The 22235-nt window shown below is 31.6% G+C and overlaps 1 protein-coding gene across 2 annotated transcripts in view; it reads right to left on the reverse strand.

Moving 5' to 3' along the window:
- The window catches only part of LOC123704982 (neurogenic locus Notch protein), a 127721-nt gene extending 106010 nt beyond the window's left edge, over positions 1–21711 (reverse strand). For both annotated transcript variants that reach the window (XM_045653524.1, XM_045653514.1), the window contains exon 1: positions 21397–21711. In XM_045653524.1, the coding sequence (XP_045509480.1) occupies positions 21397–21505 (109 nt within the window). In that variant the 5' untranslated portion in view covers positions 21506–21711. The remainder of the gene's footprint in view (positions 1–21396) is intronic.
- Between the last annotated feature and the right edge of the window lie 524 nt (positions 21712–22235).

A 22235-nucleotide genomic window follows, 5' to 3' on the forward strand; every position in this document is an offset into this window, starting at 1 on the left:
AAAAGAACTACTTCAAACAAAGAGTAATTTGGCGGTCTTATCACTTAATACTGATCTCTTCCAGGCAACCACGATAAAAGAAAAAAAACTAAGATGAATGGTTAAAATAAGACAAAAACAAAAAAAAAAAACATTTACAAATGTCTTATTAATCCTACCTAAAGAAACAAGAATCCGTCTTTTCTCAAATACACTATCCTCTAAAATAAATAACAATTAAGCGTAAACATAACTAATTAATATCGTATTTATTTGAATATTAAATTAACCCATAGCCATGACAGTGGCGGCGCCTGCGCAGCGTGATGTCTCATCATTACCTAAATGAAGTTATGCATTGATAATAATTATCGAATTTATAAATCCATATCTTGTTTGAAGATCTAAATGTGTTTTATTTGATTTTCCTGCATATTTGTAGCTCTTAGTAACTAATGTCAATTACATAATTGATTTTCAACAAAAAAATATACCGCTTTCAAATTGTCAGAACTAGACAAAAGTTAATGGGACTAGCTGATAGGCACTAGCTTTCAATAAAAAAAAAGTATTATCAAAATCGGTTCACTAACTCGAAAGTTTTGAGGATACAAACAAAAAAAATGTCGATATGCAACGATTTATCTCATGATTTTCTTTGAAGTAGGTTGAAAATATAGCTTTATTCTGATATAACTATCGTAAGTTTTACTCTAAACATTAATTTTTAACTAAAAACATCACATAAGTACAAAAACATTAAACATTATATTATTTTACTATTACCATGTGGTATGAAGCGGTCCCATCTAATCCCACCTACATCCCATTTGAAATTCATCATACATCCGCTATTTTGTGGTACCTCTGTGGAATGTCGCGATCACCACATGGTTTTCATTTATTATTTAATTAAAAGTACCTACGTAAGAATATTACCAACGTTCTAGATATTGGAATGTTTACTTTGGCTTGTTTTTACTAAATTATTTTGTCCAAAATAGTATTTTAAACTCCTTGTATAATTGCTAAGTTTAATAATAACTAGGTCCTAGAATTTATGAACTTTAAAATTTAAGCCATTTGCCTTGTGCCAAAGAACGATAGGTATATTACCTCTATAAAGGTAATATTATAAAGGATATTAGAAAAAAAAGAAGATCCCTATTGATCCTAATTATAAAGCAATTGGAAGGGTCGCATTTCCGTTATATTCGAAATGAGAACTCACACGAGTTGTAAAAACGCGGGAAACATTTCAAGTTTTGTGTTCATATTTTTAATTTAATTTTGATTAATAAGTCTTATTATGTCCCTGAGAAAAATATTGGGTTATTTTTTTAACCCTTACAGCTTTTAAATGTTGTTCATTTATGTTAGAGTTTTCTACTTAAAATTGTCGACTACATCATACACACGTAACATATGCCTTTTTTCATAAAATCTGTTAGAACTACATACATAAGATTAATTACATGAAATCAGACTCTAATACCTACAGCAAAGGGTTCAATGTTCAATCGCGACATATTTCTATAGGTAACCACGTGTGCATCCGATTTTTTCATTTGTTTTTTGTTAGCCTTTTAACAAACGTTTGCCGAGGGGAGGTTAGGATTAGTGTACGGTGCAACGCAAGCTACAGGCATTATCTCGTTATAAAATTATATCCATACATCGTCCAGTCTGAAGTTCGTCAGTCTGTCCTTTTCTAGCGCGTTGAGAATCGTATTTGCATCTCCACTTGTAGCTTACTTCCGAGCGGTCAAGGTATTAGACGATATCAAGCCACGTGTTCAAATTGTTATTTTTTATTGATTATATTGTCATGTTGATTTGCGCTTAAATATTGTCCAGAATTTTTGCTTAGAGTATTGTTTTTTCCCCATTTGAAAATGATTGTGTGTAAACAGTTGAACACATCAACTATGAACGACTTTACTTTGCAGTTTGCACAGATGCGAATCTTACTTATGATATTATGAAAGTAATTTTTTTGACTACCGAAATCTAGGTACATATTCAATGATTATTTTCCTATATCTACGTAGCGAGATTTTATATTATATAAATTTCTTGGTATAACCAATAGATACGATATAACAACATTTTTCTAAATAAATTCAACGTATTTGTAATTTCGATCTAGAAATTTCTCCCATTCAAATTTTTATACCCTATTAAAAAAGCTTCCGTTCCAAGATTGAGTGTTCACAGTCTAATGTCGCCTAATTATGTACATAATATTAAAATGTAACAAGTTGGGCCAGTTTTGTAACGGTCTCTCTAATCCACGTTAATCAGCTTAATTAATGAGTTTTAACGCTAGACAGAAAATATAATTCTATATTATCTGTAGAATATAGAATATTATTATCTGTACGTAGCTACAAGTTGGTATAATTAAGCACTTTGGTTGGTTAGAACTTAGAGTTAGGTTGTGTTAGGATATAAATTTGTCCGCTCCTCAAAATATCTTTATTTAGTAACAAATATTTAATATTATGACTGAAAATAGTTATAACCTCTAAAATCGTTTTAGAGAATGTTGTTTCTCTTTTTTATTGATTTATTGGTTTTCGATATTGCCAGACGTGCTAGAGATACATAAATAAATATATAAGTTTGTTACACTATAATGCTATTAGTATCTAATCAAGTGATTATATTAGATCTGACATTAAAATAAAACGATGCATTTAAATAATTTATGTAAAAATCTCTTAAGTATATCTATTTAGGAGACGGTCTATTTAAAATACATATAAATACCTACTTTGGTTACTAATTGTGAAGTCTCAATCATTTAAAAACAAATATGTAAATTACTGACAATAATATTTTTCCAAAATAAAAACGGTTATAAAACAAGTTTTATAATGCAGTTATAAAACCATTTCCGATACTTCAAAATAACATACAGAAGTAGAAAATAATAAAAATATTGTTTATTCCATAGAAAAGTGCATAAAAGAAATGCGTGCGCGCAATCGATTCACGTGGTACAGAGAGAGAAGGAAGACCGTTGGTGCGAGCGAAAGGTCCGATGTTCGTTGGTGCAGCTGCCGGTGACGTCACAAGGGTCTGGTATGGCCGCTCAAGCGTGGCCGTAAGAATAACATATTTTCGTCGCTAATCATGGCTATCTTTTCAAGTTATTCTTTTGATGATCAAAATGGCATTGAAATTAAAGTTTGTATGGATGTTAGTTTGAAGTGACATTTTTTCACGGTTGGTTTCATGCAAAAATTTGTTTTCGCTAAGATATATAGATTATTAAATACAAATATGCAGCATATATATTTTTAAACGTTGAAAAGGCATCTACATAATCAAACGATACGCTAGGTATAAGATTTTCGGCAACATACAAGGAAAGCAAACATGCTACCCTATGCTGGTAATTTTGATTATTATACCAATAATATCTACTTTCAAAGACAAACCAGAGAAAACTATAAGCTCAAATTTAATATTAAACAGCAGATAATCTTGAAAAAATAACAAAGCTCTTAAACCCTACATCGAAAAGCATTTATTTACAAACGAAAATACTGAACAATACTGATAAGATTAAAACCGGTAATGCACTGCAGAACCATGTTAATTGTTCTAGATAATCACCAAATAAGGAAGACCATTGTTACAAAGGGACAATTAGATTGGTCTGGGTTCGCGGAGAAACTATAAATATACCTAATTACCTTTGTTTTCGTACATATCTTGTTACACGGAATAGTTGTAAGTATCTTCAATTCAACTAAGTTCTACGTATTTTAATTATTTAAACACAAGAGACAGGATAATTTCTCCGTAATTTAAACTACCTACACAAGTGTAATGTGTATCTTTAAATTTTACCTATACCTCGGTAACAAAAGTTCTGTATTGCAACCTATTGGCATGCGGTCAAAGAAAAAAGGAGACAAGAAAGAAGTAAAATAAGTGTTGTCAATTATAGAACCATTTTATAGATAAGTGTCTATTATTCTGATATTTAATTAAAGTTACTTAAACTATTGAAAATCATAATTATGTACTTCCTATAAATAGACATCTCCATTTGAGAGACTTCAGGATTGATATTGTAAAAAGTAGTTTATGTTTCATCCATAATAAAACAATCAAATAACCATATTATTCATTTTAGTCCGCAGAAAACATCGTGATTACTTTTACCCGTCCACAGCCGTCATCTGATATCCCATTTGCCCTTTACAACAATAATAGATGACGAGAAAATTATACCATGATTGAACTATCTATTGAAAATTTGCCCTTTTGCGTCGCTATTTATATCAAATAACTTTTCTTGTAATAAAATAATGGGTTTCTGAGTGATTACGCCAATTAAATTAATCTTTATTACAATAATTTTAAGATCACATCTAAAACTGCCGCCAACTTAGCGTAAAATCTTCAAAATAGGTTTTTTAATAATATTTAATTTCTACAAAGTTTAGGTGGGTTAATGTTCTTTAGTAGGTACAATAACACACCGAATAAGTTATTTGTTAAACTTGACATTGGCAGAATCCATCCTCACTGGGATCGGGAATTGCCAAGAGAGAGAAGAAGTTATTGGTTTAACTTCTTCTTCTCTGTACATCCTCTTCATCTTCAATTCACATTTCTAAACCTATGTATTTATTTATCTCAAAACCCATCCGTATGTACCTATCTACTAAACATGACCGGAACACAGCAAAGGAACAAACACACAGTACCACGAAACTTATCGTGTTCAAACACGAAACACGTAAATAGAGATAATGCTAGACAATAAAGTGACAGTGTTATGGAACTTATGAGCTAGCGCGCAAGAGCAACTTTTGTCTCCGCAACTATTTTGCCTCTCTCATCAACTCTATCGGCTAGTAAGAGTGCGCGCACGTAGCGACGCAACTCCCCATATTAGAGTTGATGGGAGAGACAATATAGTTGCGGCGACAAAAGTTGCTCTTACGCGCTAACTCTAAAGTCTAAACGAATCTCCGACACGGCCGCGGCTGTACCGTTAAAGAGGCGGTTAGCTGGGTCAAAGTTCGGACGAAGTGAGATGTAACAAAAAGCGATCGAGTTAATTACGGATAGAGAAATCAATTTGCGGCGAACTATTAATCATTTTAATTGATTTTTTATGATGTACACATCCAGTTGAAAGAGTATGAAAATATTATACATATTTATATAAATATATAAAACCAAACTTTCCTTAAAATATTGCAAATGAAATATATGAACGTAAATTGTGTTTTATTATTTAGATTAAAAAAGCTTTGATTGTGAAGGTTTTATTAATACAAGAAGAGCTTTAGCACTAATCAACATTATCACACGTTCTAAATCTTAAACAACAACTTGGAAAGCTCATCGTCCAAAAACCAAATAGCCTTGTTTTTAAACTATAGCTTCCCAGTAATATTTCACGGAACTTAAATTACATGTCACGTAAAGAAAAAACGATTGAATACTCTTGTAATCAATTCCCATACTCCATTAAGCTAGTAATATCATATCCAACAATAAATATCGTTAGAGGCGGAATCTTCTAATTAATCATGCCCGAATCGTCCAAGTTTCTACCCAATTTTGACCTCTAATCCTCAAAGTATAAGACACATTTCTGTATAATTAAAAACAAAACCATATTGTATACAATTTCACCAGTTTGTTGAACTCCTTCGTGAATTATTGACTAATAAAATTTCGAAATAAAACACGTTTGGCGAATGGCCGCTTTTAATATGTTATCTCTTAAAATACGAAGTTTTACATTAAGTCGTTTTATCTTAATATAAAACTATCTGTTTATAATGGCTACACTCTACAGTACACTATTTTTTACATATTAGATAAAAATATTGGCTTACACTATCCTGAAGTCAATAAAATTATTAGTTTATGTGTATTTTTTCATAAGTTTCCAATTTTCCGGTATGAAAAATGTCTAACCGACACTTTTGGCGGGCTATTTTCAAAACAGCGCCAAAGGACAACGTTAGTTGTTATAAAACGAACGTTGCTATAGCAACCAATCATTACTGCCCACCTAAAGCCTATTCTCACCTCGGGGAAAGGGCCATAACTCACTAGCATTACCATACCGTAGCCGTTATAATTACGAATAAGCTTGGCTTTCATAAAATGGCCGCTGTCATGCAGACTGTCCAATTTGCATGACACAAGTATACAGTCAAGTCCCTTGTCAATTTATGCCTATATTTTTCTTTTTTCATACTTCAACTTCCTAACAGGCAAGTGAAGATCAGCCTTGTATACTTTGTCACAGAGCTTATTTTTCACTGTCAGCACGGGTCAACAGATCACTTCATAGCCATGATATTGCCATCATTAAAAAGACATTCTATTAAGAAATAATATGACATTCTATACAGCACGTATAGATACATATAGAAACAATATATCATTATTCAAGCTTCATGCAAACTACACTGAGTGTTACCAGCATACCGTTAAAATCCGGTTATAATATCTTAATTTGGGACGCTATTCGTAGCTAATGATACCAAAACATTTTATGCAGGTCATTACTATAATTGGAGTAATCTTCACTTCTAATAACGACTTATCGGCCTTAAAACTGTTTAACCTTTTGGTGCTGTATTGCCGTCATTCCTTACTAATAGTATGTTAATCCTAGTAACAGCTCTATATAATTCCTTTGCTATATAAAAAAATAGAAATATATTTTATCTGTGCTACCTTGTATTTTGAAAATGGAATGCTTTTCTGAAATAGAATAAGCGGTCTTTTCCCATAACATATTTTAAGGTTATGTCAATAGTAAAACAAAAGAAACACTATTCTAAGAACTCAATACACATGCATTAGGTATTTAATTAAATCGAATAGTGCCTATATTTGTATGGAAATGACCTTATATCTCCATATAGGTCTTACAATAACCGCTTCACGTTTTCTATATCCTCGTAATGGTCTAGAAATGTTACAGTTATGTATGTATTGTTAGAAATAGACTTGAATAGGTCTGTGTGTATTGTGGTTTAACCTTTCACCTGGATGCAATTCAAAACTATTGATCAACGTAAGTTGTTTTATGGGTAATTAGCTGAGTTTTAATTAGATAATTGTTTATATAATACAATTAAAGAAATGTTTTTCGCTGTTGAACGAAGGAATTTTATATGAAGATTTAACAAACTTATTTTTTAAAACATATAGAAGTATATATATAAGAACATGAAATTATGGAACTTCAATTTGATATTAGGCTTCGTATACATTATTCATTAATCTAACAATTATTCACGACACTAATTTTTGTTCACACATTTCCAAGAACGCGTCTAGAAAGTTCCCAAATTATAAATATTATAAGGACATTTATTATCAATTTCCTATGGAAGTGCGTGTTGAGAAGATAAGTAGGATTTAAGAGCTTTCTCCGAGATCGGTCACGCGATGGGCTTAACTTTAAATTATCCCTAAATATGGATAGTATCAAGATTGTTTTCAATTATAGATTCCTAACCTTATGTATAATATATTTTGAGTTTGAATTATAGATTCTTGACCCTTTGCGTAATATATTTTTATCTATATACGTTTAATATAAATGTAACTGTGTTTTATAAAGGAAGATATAAGTACAGAAAAACGCGATAGACTTTAAAATTATCACAAATATTTTTTTCTTCCTTTTTTAAAGAAACGCATTTAAGCATAATCAATAAATAAAATGAATTTACATTTTAGTCTATTATATATTTAAAATACATAATAGACTATAATTTATTACTTATGTCTAAAATGTCCATAATCTTAGTCCATAATAAGTAATATAGTCGTAGCAAATTTGCAATTTCGGTAAATAATTGAGCTTATTTTGTCACATTTTCAAGGTGACCTACAGATTAAGGTTAGGAAAATTACAATATAATAATAAATAATTGACTTACATGTGAAATTGAATTATTTCGACACAAGAGATAGCAATTTGTCCAATCATAGACTTGGCGGAAATGAATTCTTACTTTTAAAAGCCGTTACTGGTAAATATATGGTGGCACGCGGGAAAAGATTAGTTAGTACTTTTTTTTTTCTTAAAAGAAACAGATAGGAAATAAAACAATACTTATTAATCCTAGCAATATGTTATTTTGAACTATGTTTAGTTATTTTTGTTACACTATCATCTGTGACTATCATATTAATTTACTGGACAGTGGACTGTTAGTTATGGTAAAAAAACGTCTATTGTAGTCTATTATGGTATAACTAATTATAATTATAATAATTTATAGCCACATTTATGATGTGTAAGAAGGATAGAACATTCGTTTAGCATCTGTGTTTAGCATAGCGCTATCTCTTTTTCGCAACAAATGCATTCAATCAATGATTTGACCAAAAATTTAAACCGTTTAAAACAACTAGAGAGATATTTGATATAGGTAGATAGACATACATAAAAATCGAAAACCAAAAGAGCTATAATCACAAAATTTTAACTTTTTTATAAATTTTAATACACAAAAATAAATCACTAAAACGAAAAAATAAAAATAATCGACATTACTGTACAATAACCAAAAAATATAACATAATAATATAGGCTCACGCCGGCCACCTGCGCGCGCCGGGTGCGGGGCTAGTCAGGTAGAAAGGGCACAGGGGCGCATCTTTCGACGCGTTTTTGAACGCATTTTACATTTTGGTGAAATATGTTTATTTTATCTTGATGCTGTTATAATATGATAGTTTGTGATAGGAATTGTAACTCTGTTATAGGAATAGTAAATATTGGTACTAAATATAAGTATTAGTCGATCTTTAGATTTTTTTTGTGAAATGCTACTTATTTTCATCTAATACCATAAATTATTTATTTATTTAGAACATGTCTGTTTCTTTTCCCCCCGGAAACGATTAGACATTACAAGTAAAATAATTATTACATTCCTATTCAAAAACTCACCGAAACATGCTTACAAATACTTACAAAAAAATCCTATAAAAACATCTCTCTAATTTTTTATCTTCTACAAGTCCAAGAAATACAGTCTTAGATGTTTTACTTTTAAATAACATAGGATACTTATCAAGTAGGTACATCTTCGTGACTGCTCAGTAGCAATCAGAGCAGCTGGTGCGCAGAGCAATTACAATCAGAGCTAAATGTATTATTATCTGACTACAGTGCTAATGTATCTATTTTTCCTGTCTTTGGGCTTAGCGCTTACACAAGACGCTTTATTTGTAGTGTGAATCTTCGTTGTGGAGATTGTTTTCACGCACGTCTTGATGATAATCATTTTCAGTCCAACTTGTGAGGTTAGTTCGTTAGGGATGATTATGTGACAAGTTTGTTTATAAAATTGATCATTCAAGTAATTGAGGATCGTATTTTTCATGCTTTTCCTTTGTAGCTTTTTATGTACAAATCATAAGATAGTGAAAACGAAAATATCTTCAATAGGTTAGATTACGCGTCCCAACAGTGGGCTAAATAAAATACATAATAACTAGGCTAAGTTAGAAATTTTTTTTCTCAATTCTTTGTCTAACTACCTAACTATTGAGTATTCTGAAGTAAACGTTTTATTCACAATAACAACTCGCTAAAATTCACTCGCAGAAAGCCAGCATAGAATTTTGCTCCCATTTCAACTATTTGTCGTTAGTAAAATAACGGTAAGCTTATCACGCAATCTCGAAAGCATCCTAAGTTGAAAATTAACAAGGCAGTAAAACAAAACATTTTCAAGTGGAGCAGGTAGTTTACGAATCAATAGCAGGAAATGCCTTCCTGTGCTGTTTGTAAATATTGGGAGTCTGTCCTTTGTAAGATCAGTGTGTTATCGAAAAATATAGACGGGGATGGACCGTAAGGCGTCAGTTAATATTAATTCTGTCCTTATCCTAATCCTATCATGATTCTAGGTAATTCTTGCCGCTTTGATTCTAGAGAAGTACGTATTCTGACATTACCAGGTAGGTAGAAGGGGAAAAAGAGAATGATGATAATAGACGGAGTACCTGTTTTTATTATTTTTCTTCAATATAACTGGACTTTTCCTTAGATTATGCTATGGATGGTGCAGTGGTATGTTAACTATATTCGTACAAAATGTTATTAAAATAGTTTACAAGTAAGGATATATCGTCTTTCAATAAACCTTTAACACGCAATTTATATTCTGGTGAATACATTAAGTTTGTCCGTGTGTAAAAGGGTCATATCTTGGTAAACAACATTAGTTCAAGTGGTTAGGTCCCAAATACAATTAGAAAGGGCAGAAAAGCATGAAAAAGCTAAAACTATAGTTAACATGAAGTGCCCATTTACTTAGCACGTGTAGTTTTGTGCACCTGCGTTGCTTGAAACAATTGAATTTACTGACTTTTTGTTAACTTGAGAATATTTTTGTATTGTTTTACTGTTTTGTTAGATAGTAATGATTGTTAGGGGACCTTTGAGTGCGTTTAAACGTAGTTTGGAGTAGAAGATGATGGTTAAAAGTTTATTCGGTTTTGACCAATGCAAATACATATTAGATACGATTGGCCGTTACACATAGGCTAGAATAGATTGATGTTCTACATTCTGTAATTGGCTGGATTGTCTGGATTGTACCTATGTTCGTTCTTGGAAATAAGATATGTAATTGTAAGTTTACCTAAGAATGATTTTTGACATCTTTGCCTGCAAATTTACCGACCTTATTTTATCCATTATATAGGCACTTTAGGATAGGTAATGTACAATATACCATGCAGGTAAAAACGTACTCAAAAAGTATGTTTAAAGCCAAACGAATCCACCAAAGTGTCTTATACACAAGATACATTCACACGGTCCGCTTCCGAGATGGTATCCGGCGATTCGAACCGGCTATCTCTTCCGCCGGACACCGCAACCACTGATACCCTGCGCTTTGTTATAATATTATGTTGAGACGTATGATCGTTTGTGAAGGACTTTTGGCGTGTGTATTTTATATTATATTTGTGGATTTGTGACAAAAAATGGGCAAAACTGGGCAAAAATGATTGTTTAATTTAGTAGGTACACTAAATTACAAAAAAAATACAAGACAAGCGTAGACTGTAAGGATTATTATCAAATTGTAATAGATTTCATTAAAGATTACAATCTTTGTGATGGAAAATTTCTTATGTGTAACATCTTTATTGAATTGGCGTATGCTACAGAAAATCAGACAGTTTCGCATTTATAATACCATAAGTACATAACCAGATTAGTAGTCAGCCCAGTAATTTACATGTCACTAATGCAATAAGGTCACTCGTCTAAATTTAATTGGATTATGAAATAATTGCTCAGTAGGGCACTGGCTAGACGTTGTCAGGTTGTCATAGTGTAGAAAATATGCTGGATTAAATGTCGCTTTATACCTGTTAAAAAAACTGTATTTTGTTTCCCTTTTACTCTTGTAAAATGACTTGAGAGTGAAAGAGACAGAACACCCATTATAGCTATTTTTTTTCGTTGGGACATAATTATTAAGATTGTTTGGAACATTTAAATCTTTACTAGTCACTTTGTCGATTGTTTTGCTAAAATTCGATAAAATGATCCTTGTCATGCTTATTTAACAGTCTAAACAATATAAATAAATAAATAATAAAAAACTCAGTTTTCAATTACTTTTATACCCTCACATTCACTTAACCTGACTAGGTTTTCAGACTTGAAAGCCTACTAATTTTTAAGAATGGTTTGAGTGTTACATATTACTTAGAACTGCTTCTAAGTTATTTAGTTATTAGTTATTACTGATGAAGAGTCCTCAGGCATACACCGTAGTCACATGATTGATGTTTGCTAATGCTTTCCTGATGGTAGCACCGTTATTTCATTATTGTTATACTTGTACTCAAATATATACTTAAACTACTTTAAATTAGATTTTGAGTTAATGAATGACTTTTATAATTTACTAGCTGTGCCGCGCGGTCTCTCCGCTCCTGTTGGGTTTAGCGTGATAATACATAGCCTATTATTACTCGTGGTCGTGGATAATGTAGCTATTGAATTGTGAAAGAATTTTTAAAATCGGTCCAGTAGTTTATGAGCCTATTCATTACAATCAAACAAACAAAGTTTTCCTATTTATAATATTAGTGTAGATTGAGTTTTAGATAAAGCGGACGAAGCCGCGGGCGGAAAGCTAGTAATATTATAAAGAACGAAAGCAATCGTGAATTAATTTGATGGAATTTTTCCAAAACTAGACATGCATCTAAATGGGCAATGACCTATAAATATCTAGATAGATTATAATAATATGTACAAACCAGTATTAAAATGTAGGTTTATTATTTTATACTTGAACGAGTTGTACGAGCTTATTAGTCGTGAAAGGTATTATAATAACCTAGATTAAAGGCTATTCTAGATTTAGATTTCAAGAGAATTCTGTATCTATTTTAGAATCTATTTTGAGTAAATTTGTTCTGACATATCCTTCAGAAGCAAATGAAGCATCAAATTTTGGATCGATTTCAAATTACTTTCACTAGTTATAAAGTGACTTCATTTTTGTATTTAATTTTATTATTAAGTATATTTTGTCAAACGTTTTTTAAATGATTATTTTTTAATGGATTAAAAAATCGATTTCGAGGCGGGATTCTAACTCGCGTCTTTTTGCCAATCCAGACCAATCTTTACGATTCTCTAAAAATCTTCTAAATATACTATCAACATGATATTATGTTATTTTACCTGTTTTATACTCACTTTATACTCATTAACCGCTAGTGTTATTTTGATGACATTTCGCACAGATAATAAAGCCTAGATTTAACGAACGTTTCCTTAATCAACGAATAGCTTGGCTACCTTATAAATCGAACAAGTCCAGGTAATTGCACTATCTCATGTGTTGCATTGTTACATGCAAGTAGGGTAGAGTGGGCAGGCAATAAATCTCGATAAATATTGCTTTTAGATCTTCCGCCTTGACTGTTAGTAGGCGTTGGTAAACCTGAGCTTTAGTGGGGCAAGACGAATATATTGGTATGCTGTCTTTTAGGTCGAGATTTTTTATTTGCTATTTTTGATAGGATTTTTAGATGTTACTACGACATTTATTTATATTTGATGTTAGTAACTACAACTTAGTTTAGAATTATTTAAATCGTTGTAAGAAAAACAAAGACACTTGTGGAAAAATGTGCTTAAAATTATGCACCAAAGTTTAATACACTTAGGGCTGATTTTTAATTCCTTGGTTAAAACTTATTCATCGAATAACGTATTACACTACCATTTTAAAAATGTATTCTATTTGTCCGTATATATGACAGTTTACAGGTGACATTAAAATGTTCGTGTAATACTTTATTGGACGGATAAATTTTAACCATGGTTTGAAAAATCGGCCCTTGAGTATATCTATTTTATTTGAGTGGTAATACAACCTTAAAGGTTTATAATCAAAACAAACCCTTCAAAGACCAAATCTATTGACCTAACCTAACCTCAAAACGTATAAAAGCCCATATTTTAAAACAAAAAGCCTCATAATCGCTTATTTGATAAACCCATTAATACTATTTGGAAAACTCGACACGTGGGAACAGAACCCGTGACCCCGAGTTAGATAAAAGCACAAATAATGTTAATACAAAGCTATTTGCCTATCGAATTACTCTGAAACTGGTTTTAAAAGATACCTTTCATTGGTATTCACGAAATATTAACAATATATAATTCAATACTTCGATAAATTACGTTGATTATCATAAATTTCAATGATTTCTTTAATTTTTTTATTTAAACACCAATTTTGTCGCTTTTGAGTCATTCAGACTATTGAGAATTGAGATGGAAAGGAAAATTTTTCGTAAAAGAGTATACTTTATATATATAGTTTCAATTAGATTAAAGGGTACTTAATTCTAAAATGTTTTTAATTGATTAAAGTTATTAATTATTGTCATTAAGGGTTTGGTCTAGTAGTGCAAACAAATGCATCCTGTCATCCTATATGTAAATAATACAAATGTACTAAGGGAAAGTTGCTCCACTTAATTTTTAAAAATTAAATCATTCGTATGCATAATTTAATATTCGTAATAAGTACCTAAAATGACAATTTGAAACAATTTTCGTGAAAATTACACCGGGTGATTCTTTTTATCAGTACACAAAATTTGCGAATACGTTCTATCAAATTTTGTATATCATAAAAAAAAATGTAATGTTTGTGTAAAAAATTATAAAATAGAAAAATGCGCAAATGAAAACAAAAGATATTTATTTTTGACTAGCTTCCGCCCGCGACTCCGTCCGCGTGGATGTCGGTGTTCGCGTGGATGGTTTATTTCTCCATTTTGAACTGGGAAGACGTTTCTCACTAAATTAATATTAGACGATTATGATTCACTCCAGTCCAAACAGCAAATAAGCAGGCTTCTGCTTCTGCAACGTTTAGTTGTCCCTGAATTTGGAAAAAATAGTCATGTTTCTTATCTATGACAAAAGTGTTATTTTTTTGCATTGTATTTCAAATATTAAATTTTTTATTTTTAACCGCATCTTCCGCATTCATGTATTTGGCCGGAATTAGACATTTAACTTCTACTTACTAGTCCCATTTTCCCTTCTTGATATGGGAATGTATAAAGTAATTTTTTTAGATATTTCTCGTTATACTTTTAAAAAGTTATAATTGTCATTTTGCTCATTAGGTAAAGTAATTTCGATATCAGTTTTAAGTTTTTTGATACCTGCAATAATAACGTCATAATCGCCTGCATATACTTATCGATTACACCCTGTATACAATCCACCATCCACATTCATAATGTTTTCCTGTCCTCCTCTCCTTTACATTTTAAATGTGTAAATCTGCTACCACTGAAGGATGTTTCATTGTGATCAGCAAATTTTCACCACTGTTGTCGATTATTTGTTTTTCATTTTTAATCAGCAATTGGGAATCATCAGTTTTATTTTTTGTGATGTACCCTAACAATACGTCGAAAAGGGAAAGCATCAACGAATTATCGTTTTCGTCCTCTTTTTTTATTCTTCGCGTCTCTGTTACTTGTGTTTGTTTAGTTCTCAACACCTATTGAATTTTCTATGTTATTGTGATCTTCCATTACATCTGAGTTTTGATGATGTGATGATAATCCATTCGTTTTAATATTGGTACTTAGAGGTCTAAACTAGAAATGGTAGACTAAATTTGTCAGCGCGTCTGTAAGATCAGAATATAAAACCAACATCCTGTATTTAAGTTACAAAATTAATAATCAAATAACATGCCGCTACGTTCAAAATGACTAGAAGAAAAAATTAAAACACCTCGACATATTTGGAATTTTGGAGTAAACAAATCATTTTTCCCGTATGTCCCAAGTTCAAGTTCTCAATACAAGTTTATATTATGTTTCGTATTTCTCAAACGAAAAATAAACATTTTTGGAACTTCAAAAAAAAATTATATTATAAGAAAATTTATGAGCTTACTTTAGTTTTAAAGAAATATACATCCCTTTACTGACACCCCGTAAAATAACGAAATTTTTGCCAATCACCTTTGGTTTCATTAACTTTATGTTCGAAGATAATTTTTTTTCTAGTAGTTACACGCATATTTTTTTCGTTTATTTTCCATATCGAAATCAAATGTTTAAAAATACGAATATTTGCACAAAACTAAGATAAAAATAATCAATTAACAAAAATATTAAATTTAATGAAGTAGAGCAACTTTCACTTCGGTATGAAGGAAAATCGAGCGTAGAGCACACGTCAGAACGCTCCGGCCCAAGGAGCGCGACTAAAGAAATTCGCTAGGATTTTTCCTACTTATTTTAAATATTTTTTTAATATTTAAAGAATTATCAAAATTCAAAAAAAATTTTTTTAAAGGTTTAATACTCATTCAACTCGAATAAATTAATGGAAAAAATAACTTTTAGCAGTATTTATCAATAGTTTTTGTAAGGCAAAAAATGGGAAATTTAATGAATTTATAACGTTCTAATTAGGAAAATCATAAGTTTTTCGGCAATTGTATTCAGCAGATTTTAATAACGACTATATAAGGATAATAATGCGCTGATCAAATTGTATAAATTGTAATCGGTTGCAACGTAGTGAGTGCACAAACTTAGCTCGAAATGTCTTTGGGGGAAAGAGACTTATCTTGAAGGCCTGATTAAGGTAACATAAAGTAACTTTATAAATGTGAAAAAATTCATGCGCATTGCGTATATAACACTAGTTGATAAACAAGAAAAAAAAATTCAGTTTATCATTTCAATAGCCGGGAAAAAATTGTCAAATAACTTGTTGAAAACGCAATTTTGCTAGACTGCAGCCTTAAGATTTGAGGAAAATTAATTATGTAGTTGAATTACTTAAAAAAATATTAGTGTTTTATTTAGCTTTTTTGGCAGATTGTGTTATTAACAAGAAAACATTTTGATCCAATTTCAAACATCGATCTAAAGTCTAAAATTATTATTTTTTCAATTAGTTACATATTTTCAAATACATATTTCCAAGTCGAGTTTACAAACGTTGTTTGTGGTTCGTGACACCAGCGCAAGCGCATTGTTACAGGCGATGTGTACACATTCGATTCCCGGAATCGTCTGGCTTTCTGGATAATATGTGTCTATAGAGTTAGCGTGGTGATTGCAACGCGTAAGCGGGCAGGTGTGAAGATGATTTTAAGAAAAATTTTAGTAACAGTTAGTACTTAATACTTACACAAGCATATACGTTTACTGTTTTTACATTTTTCTGGTCAACAAATACGACAAGAACCACGAAAAGATGACAAAAAAATATTACAATCCAAGACTCGGAAACACAAAGTTATAGGTAGGTAGGTACCTAACTACCTACGTACTAGATACAGAAAGACGACATTTAGATAAATGTACGAACATTTCCTACTATTTTTTTAAATAGTATGTAAATTTACCTTTGAAATGCAAACTTAACATATTTAGTACATTTCTCATACTCAATAAAAATCCAGAATTTATTATTAGGTACATATTTTTAATGTTAAAATAAATAAATGAGTTTACTGAAACTATAATATTACCTAGTGAGTGTAATATTGAGTTAAACGTTATATTAACCCTAAAATACAATCCCCAAAAGCTTGAAAGTTCTCAGTTGGAACTCAAGTATACCTGCCGTGTTGACTCGGGTTGCGCAAACATAGCCACGGATGCTGAACGGGTTTTGTGTCGACGCATTTTTGTTACGTCAATTTGTGTCTATTTAAACGGAATATTATTTGGTTACTAAGTTATAATATAGGATATAAAAATTTGTACTTGTATCAATTTTAAAGTCGAAAAATACTATGAGATATTGAGTGTCTATAAAACTTGAGTTTTTTGACAGGTCTATAAAATTAAAGTGCTTTACACATTCATGTCTTTTTATTTTGAATAAGTTGTAATACGAACTCTTATTATTATATTTATCTTTATTTGTTAATAGATAATAAATTATTTTATAAAGTTTGTGGAACACTACAAAATTCTAAATTTAAAACGCATGTTATTGTCCGCGTACCTATACCTACATAAAATCAATATTCAACCAATACATCGCTAAATATTTAACGAATGCGGTACTCAACAAAAAATCAATTACCACCAGGAACCTTCCCGCGTGCTTAATTAATGATCGAAAAAAGATAATTTACGAGTTACAAAAATGGTTAACAAACATTCATATCTTAATACAATAGCGCACTTTCGCATGAGAAACGTTGTTTTCCCAGACAAAGCCACGTAATAAAAAAAAAACTAGTCGCTCGTATGTTGTAAGAAACCTCAATTTTATAGCACGCCCCTATAGGTATGCTTTATTTGACAACAGGCAATGTATGAAAAACAACAGCAAAGCAAAGACGTTAATAAATATATTTTAATATTCTTTAAAAAATTGTGAGAAACAAAAATTCTGTATATTTATTAATTGACAATAATTAACGAAAATTGGGCTTAAATCCATACATAGCTAAATATCTGCAATTACAAGCATAATTTGAATTTAATCTAAACTTTTTTTGCACACTCAATATAGACATGCACTTCATATCGATTAATGTGTAAATCGATTTCATAAGAAAACCGATGTTTCGAATCAGTAACAGCCATATAAGTATACGACATGTGGACTTTAGGTTACATACTCCATAGCAATAAAATTTTAAACTACAATCGCCTTTTTGGGAAAGCTGAATGCTATTTTATCATTTCCTTGCATTAGAAACATATTTGCAAAAACGGTTTTTATTAAGAACTAGCTGTTCCTCGCGGTTTCACCCGCATTGCTTCGCTCCTGTTGGTCTTAGCGTGATGATATTATATAGCCTTCCTCGATAAATGGGCTATCTAACTCCGAAAGAATTTTTCAAATCGGACCAGTAGTTCCCGAGATTAGCGCGTTCAAACAAACAAACTCTTCAGCTTAATAATGTATGATGTGTAATGTATGTGCCACATCTCACAAGAGGTTATAAGACTTCACACAAACTACTTGTAAATTGTTTTAGTTATTTAGTGGAAATCAAAGACAATTCGTCGAGATATTTTACGACAAAATAAAGCGATAACGCCGCATGCAAATTGCAGATGTAAACTTTATTATTATCCTTCATTATCTCATAAAGATAAACCCAACATCTCTGGTACCTTTCATTAATCTGTACCTTACGCTACCTATATGAGATTTTATTTCTTTTTATCAATTGGTTTTGATACTAAATATAGCGGGTTAAGCAATTTTATATTATCTGTGTACATAGTAATAGATATGTAGCAATTAAGTAATTAACTACTTTGAATATAGGTAAGTTAGGCTTTAAAACTTTGAATGGCTGAAAGGACTAATAAAATTAGAAAAACTTTAAAGAAAAATTATTAACGGGCGAACAGCTAACTAATTAATAGATTTATCATTATAAGATATATATGGATATATACAATCAGCCCAAATATCCTCTCTATTTATTTCTATAACATTTTTATTCAAAAAATATCATAGCAGGCAACATTTTTTAAAACATTTCGTCATCGGAAGGTACCCATTATACATTTAACGATCAATGTATTCCCGACATCGCGACAAGGATGCTGCTCTTGAACACAATGCACGCGTAATGGCGGCCCTTTATTTTTTTTTATTGATAGGGGCACAAGGACACACATGGCAAATTTTGCACATATTGCCATGTATAAATAACTTTTTGCGCAGCATTTGTTAGATGGTCTGATTGTGATAGCGGAGGGCGGGATGCATAATTATTATTTTGAAATAGTAATAGGTAAGTGGGTTCTAATAAAAATGAAGTGTATCAGGTTTGGTCACATTTCAAGTATATTTCACAATATTTACAAATAAAATTTAAATCTGTACTATTATGTTCTTTTATTACAATTTACTATCATCAATCCATTTCATAAAAAAATTGTATTTAGGTACCTATACAAATTGAAAATGTTTAATCAACAATCTAAAAATATTTTTAAAACTAGCTTCCGCCCACGACTTTGTACGTGCATCCCCGTCTTTCCCCGTTCCCGCAAGAATTTCGGGAAATCCTTTCTTAGGGGACGTCTATGATAATATGACATCTACCTGCATGCTAAATTTCAGCCCGATACATCCAGTGGTTTGGGCTGTGCGTTGATAGATCACTATATCAGTCACCTTTGAGTTTTATAAGATGTTTGCGGAACTGACATAGAAGAAAAAAAATTGGCATACTTATTATGAAAAAGAAAAAAAAATTTTGGCGCCGTTTTTGAAAATAGAACACGCAGGACTCAAATCAACGACGGAATAGTATAGAAGACAATTGAACGCTAATTGAGATTGTTTTTAAATTGGCCCGCCATGTTTGTTCAACAAGCGCACCGTTTCGTTGTAACTAAACACGTCGCGATTTTTAAACAGTTTGCAATTTATTTGCAAATATCAGAATGTTAATTGTGTAACTGGGAACAAATGCCGTAACTAGCGGGAACTTGCACGAGTCGCCTATATTATGTCGAAGGTATTTAAAAACACATATTTTATTTCTATATCTTTTACCGCGAATACGTGTAAGTAAATTCAAAGTACAATATCACTTGTTATTGCTTCGGGATTTACAGCCGAATTTGTTAATTATTGTTATGGCTTTGATTTACTGTTCTCTTAGATAAGCTTTAGAGCCGTAAGAAGTGATATTTTGTAGAAGTAAGAAGTAAGAGTATAATGAATAAAGAAACTTGACAATTGCTATTAACACTGACAGGTGGTATATAAATCAGTAGTTTTTCTATAATAGTTATTAGTTAGGTATTTTAATCATGTCACGCATAATTTATTGTCAGTTTAATACTATAGAAAACAGAGCTTTTCTTACATAGGTACAGATACAAGTTTGATGGTAGGTATTCTCTACTTAGAAAATGACACTGTAGGTTCTACAATACCTATTAGACACGTAGATTAGACAGCGATTTGTGAATTAGATAGGTAGGTAGTTACTTACTACTATTTTATACCAGTATAAAATAATCTATCCAATAGTACCCCACAAAAAATATTAGGGAAAGTCAAATTATACATTTCGGGAACATGTCGCGCACACGTTTTGAATTCAGATAATACTTTCTCGGACATTTCTCGTCTAAAGTGGTCCTTTCTACAAAATAAAATAATATACTTGATCAATATTCAAAAACACCAACCAAAGAGCGGAGTACAGAAATCGTGGGTGAGTGTTTAGAATACGAAACAGAAGTAACAATTTGTATTCCGCGTGTTAGTTTGTCGCTCGTCGTGCGTGCTATGTGGGGAATTGAACTGGTGATCTTATCTTCGAAATCTAGTGCTTTCAATGTCCTTGGTAGTAGTCTTCAAGATTGGCCCTTTAGCTTAGAATACTGATTGCAAGCTTTATTATGCAATTCGTAAAACAATGTGATAAATTGGTTTGTTATTATATGGATTATTATAGTTAGTAGAAAGGTTAGACAGTACAGCGTCTCTTATGATTATCATACAAAAAGCTTTTAACTTAGAATTGTTATTTAGAATAATTACATACGCGATTGATTCAAAGAATGCAAAACGAAAGCTACGTTTTATAGCTTAGCCAAGTAATTAATATCGCAGCAACATCAACAGAGGCGGTGTAATTAAAATGTAAAAAACACGATGAGACTTCACTCCCGTTTTTAAAACGACTAGTTTCACAAGTACTAGGTAGTGTGAGAACCAAGGTATAAACCGGCCAGGTGAAAATGTTTACGACGCGCGCGAAGCTTCGTACAACGGCGCGCCAACACAACAAAGCCGGTTTATCCCTCGGCGCTTTCATAAGCTCCACCACTTCTAAATTACATGATGTCTGTTTCACTTACCTTCGACGCCATCAATCCTAGCAGCTATCGCAGACAGCAAAAGGAGGATGGATAATTTAATCCCATAATCCGGTATAAAGTTTCTCGACCACATCTTGCAGCACAACATTCACACATGGATCACACACATTTGTTTTATTCCTTCTCTGTCGTTTCAACACTTAATTTTACACTTCACGGAACTAATAGTAAGAACTGACACTTCATTTTGTTTTTGAACTGTTGTTATGTTGAAAACACTTGTGTTTTGGTCATTTTAGCGGTAAACACGTTCAAATATAACGTAATACCCGGTAGGAACATGCGCAGCCGCGTCCCGCTCGCATCTGACGGCTTTGTTCGTAAATAGTAAATACACAGCGTACGGTAAATCAAAATGGCGGACTCGAAGCTTGTGTGCGTGCGCGCAGGTTGTATTTTATTAATTCAGGCCGTACAGACTCTGAAATAGTACATAACTAATAGATTTAACTTAATTGAGAATACTGAAATATTATTTGTGTTATGAATTCGTCCTGCAAGTGAAATAGAACCGTGAGAACGCTGTAACGCACACATACAAAGATACGCGAAGGAATGTTGACTCAATGGAGAAATCAAGCAATTCAACACCGCTCGAACTTCGTAGCCAATGCGAGAGCTTTCAAACTTCGTAGTTTACCGTCTACCACAGAGATGGCGCTGTACCCCTATTTTGCTATGTACGAAGGGGTGAATTTCAAAATGGAATTATTATTATCACCGTCGTTACTATCTATTTGTAATTGTTACTACAAATATTATTTTGTCAGTTTAAAGTTTATCTATTGTCCGAATTGTCATAATGATAATAGCTGTTT

The sequence above is a fragment of the Colias croceus genome, chromosome 2 (genome assembly GCF_905220415.1).
Source record: "Colias croceus chromosome 2, ilColCroc2.1".
Lineage (NCBI taxonomy): Eukaryota > Metazoa > Arthropoda > Insecta > Lepidoptera > Pieridae > Colias > Colias croceus.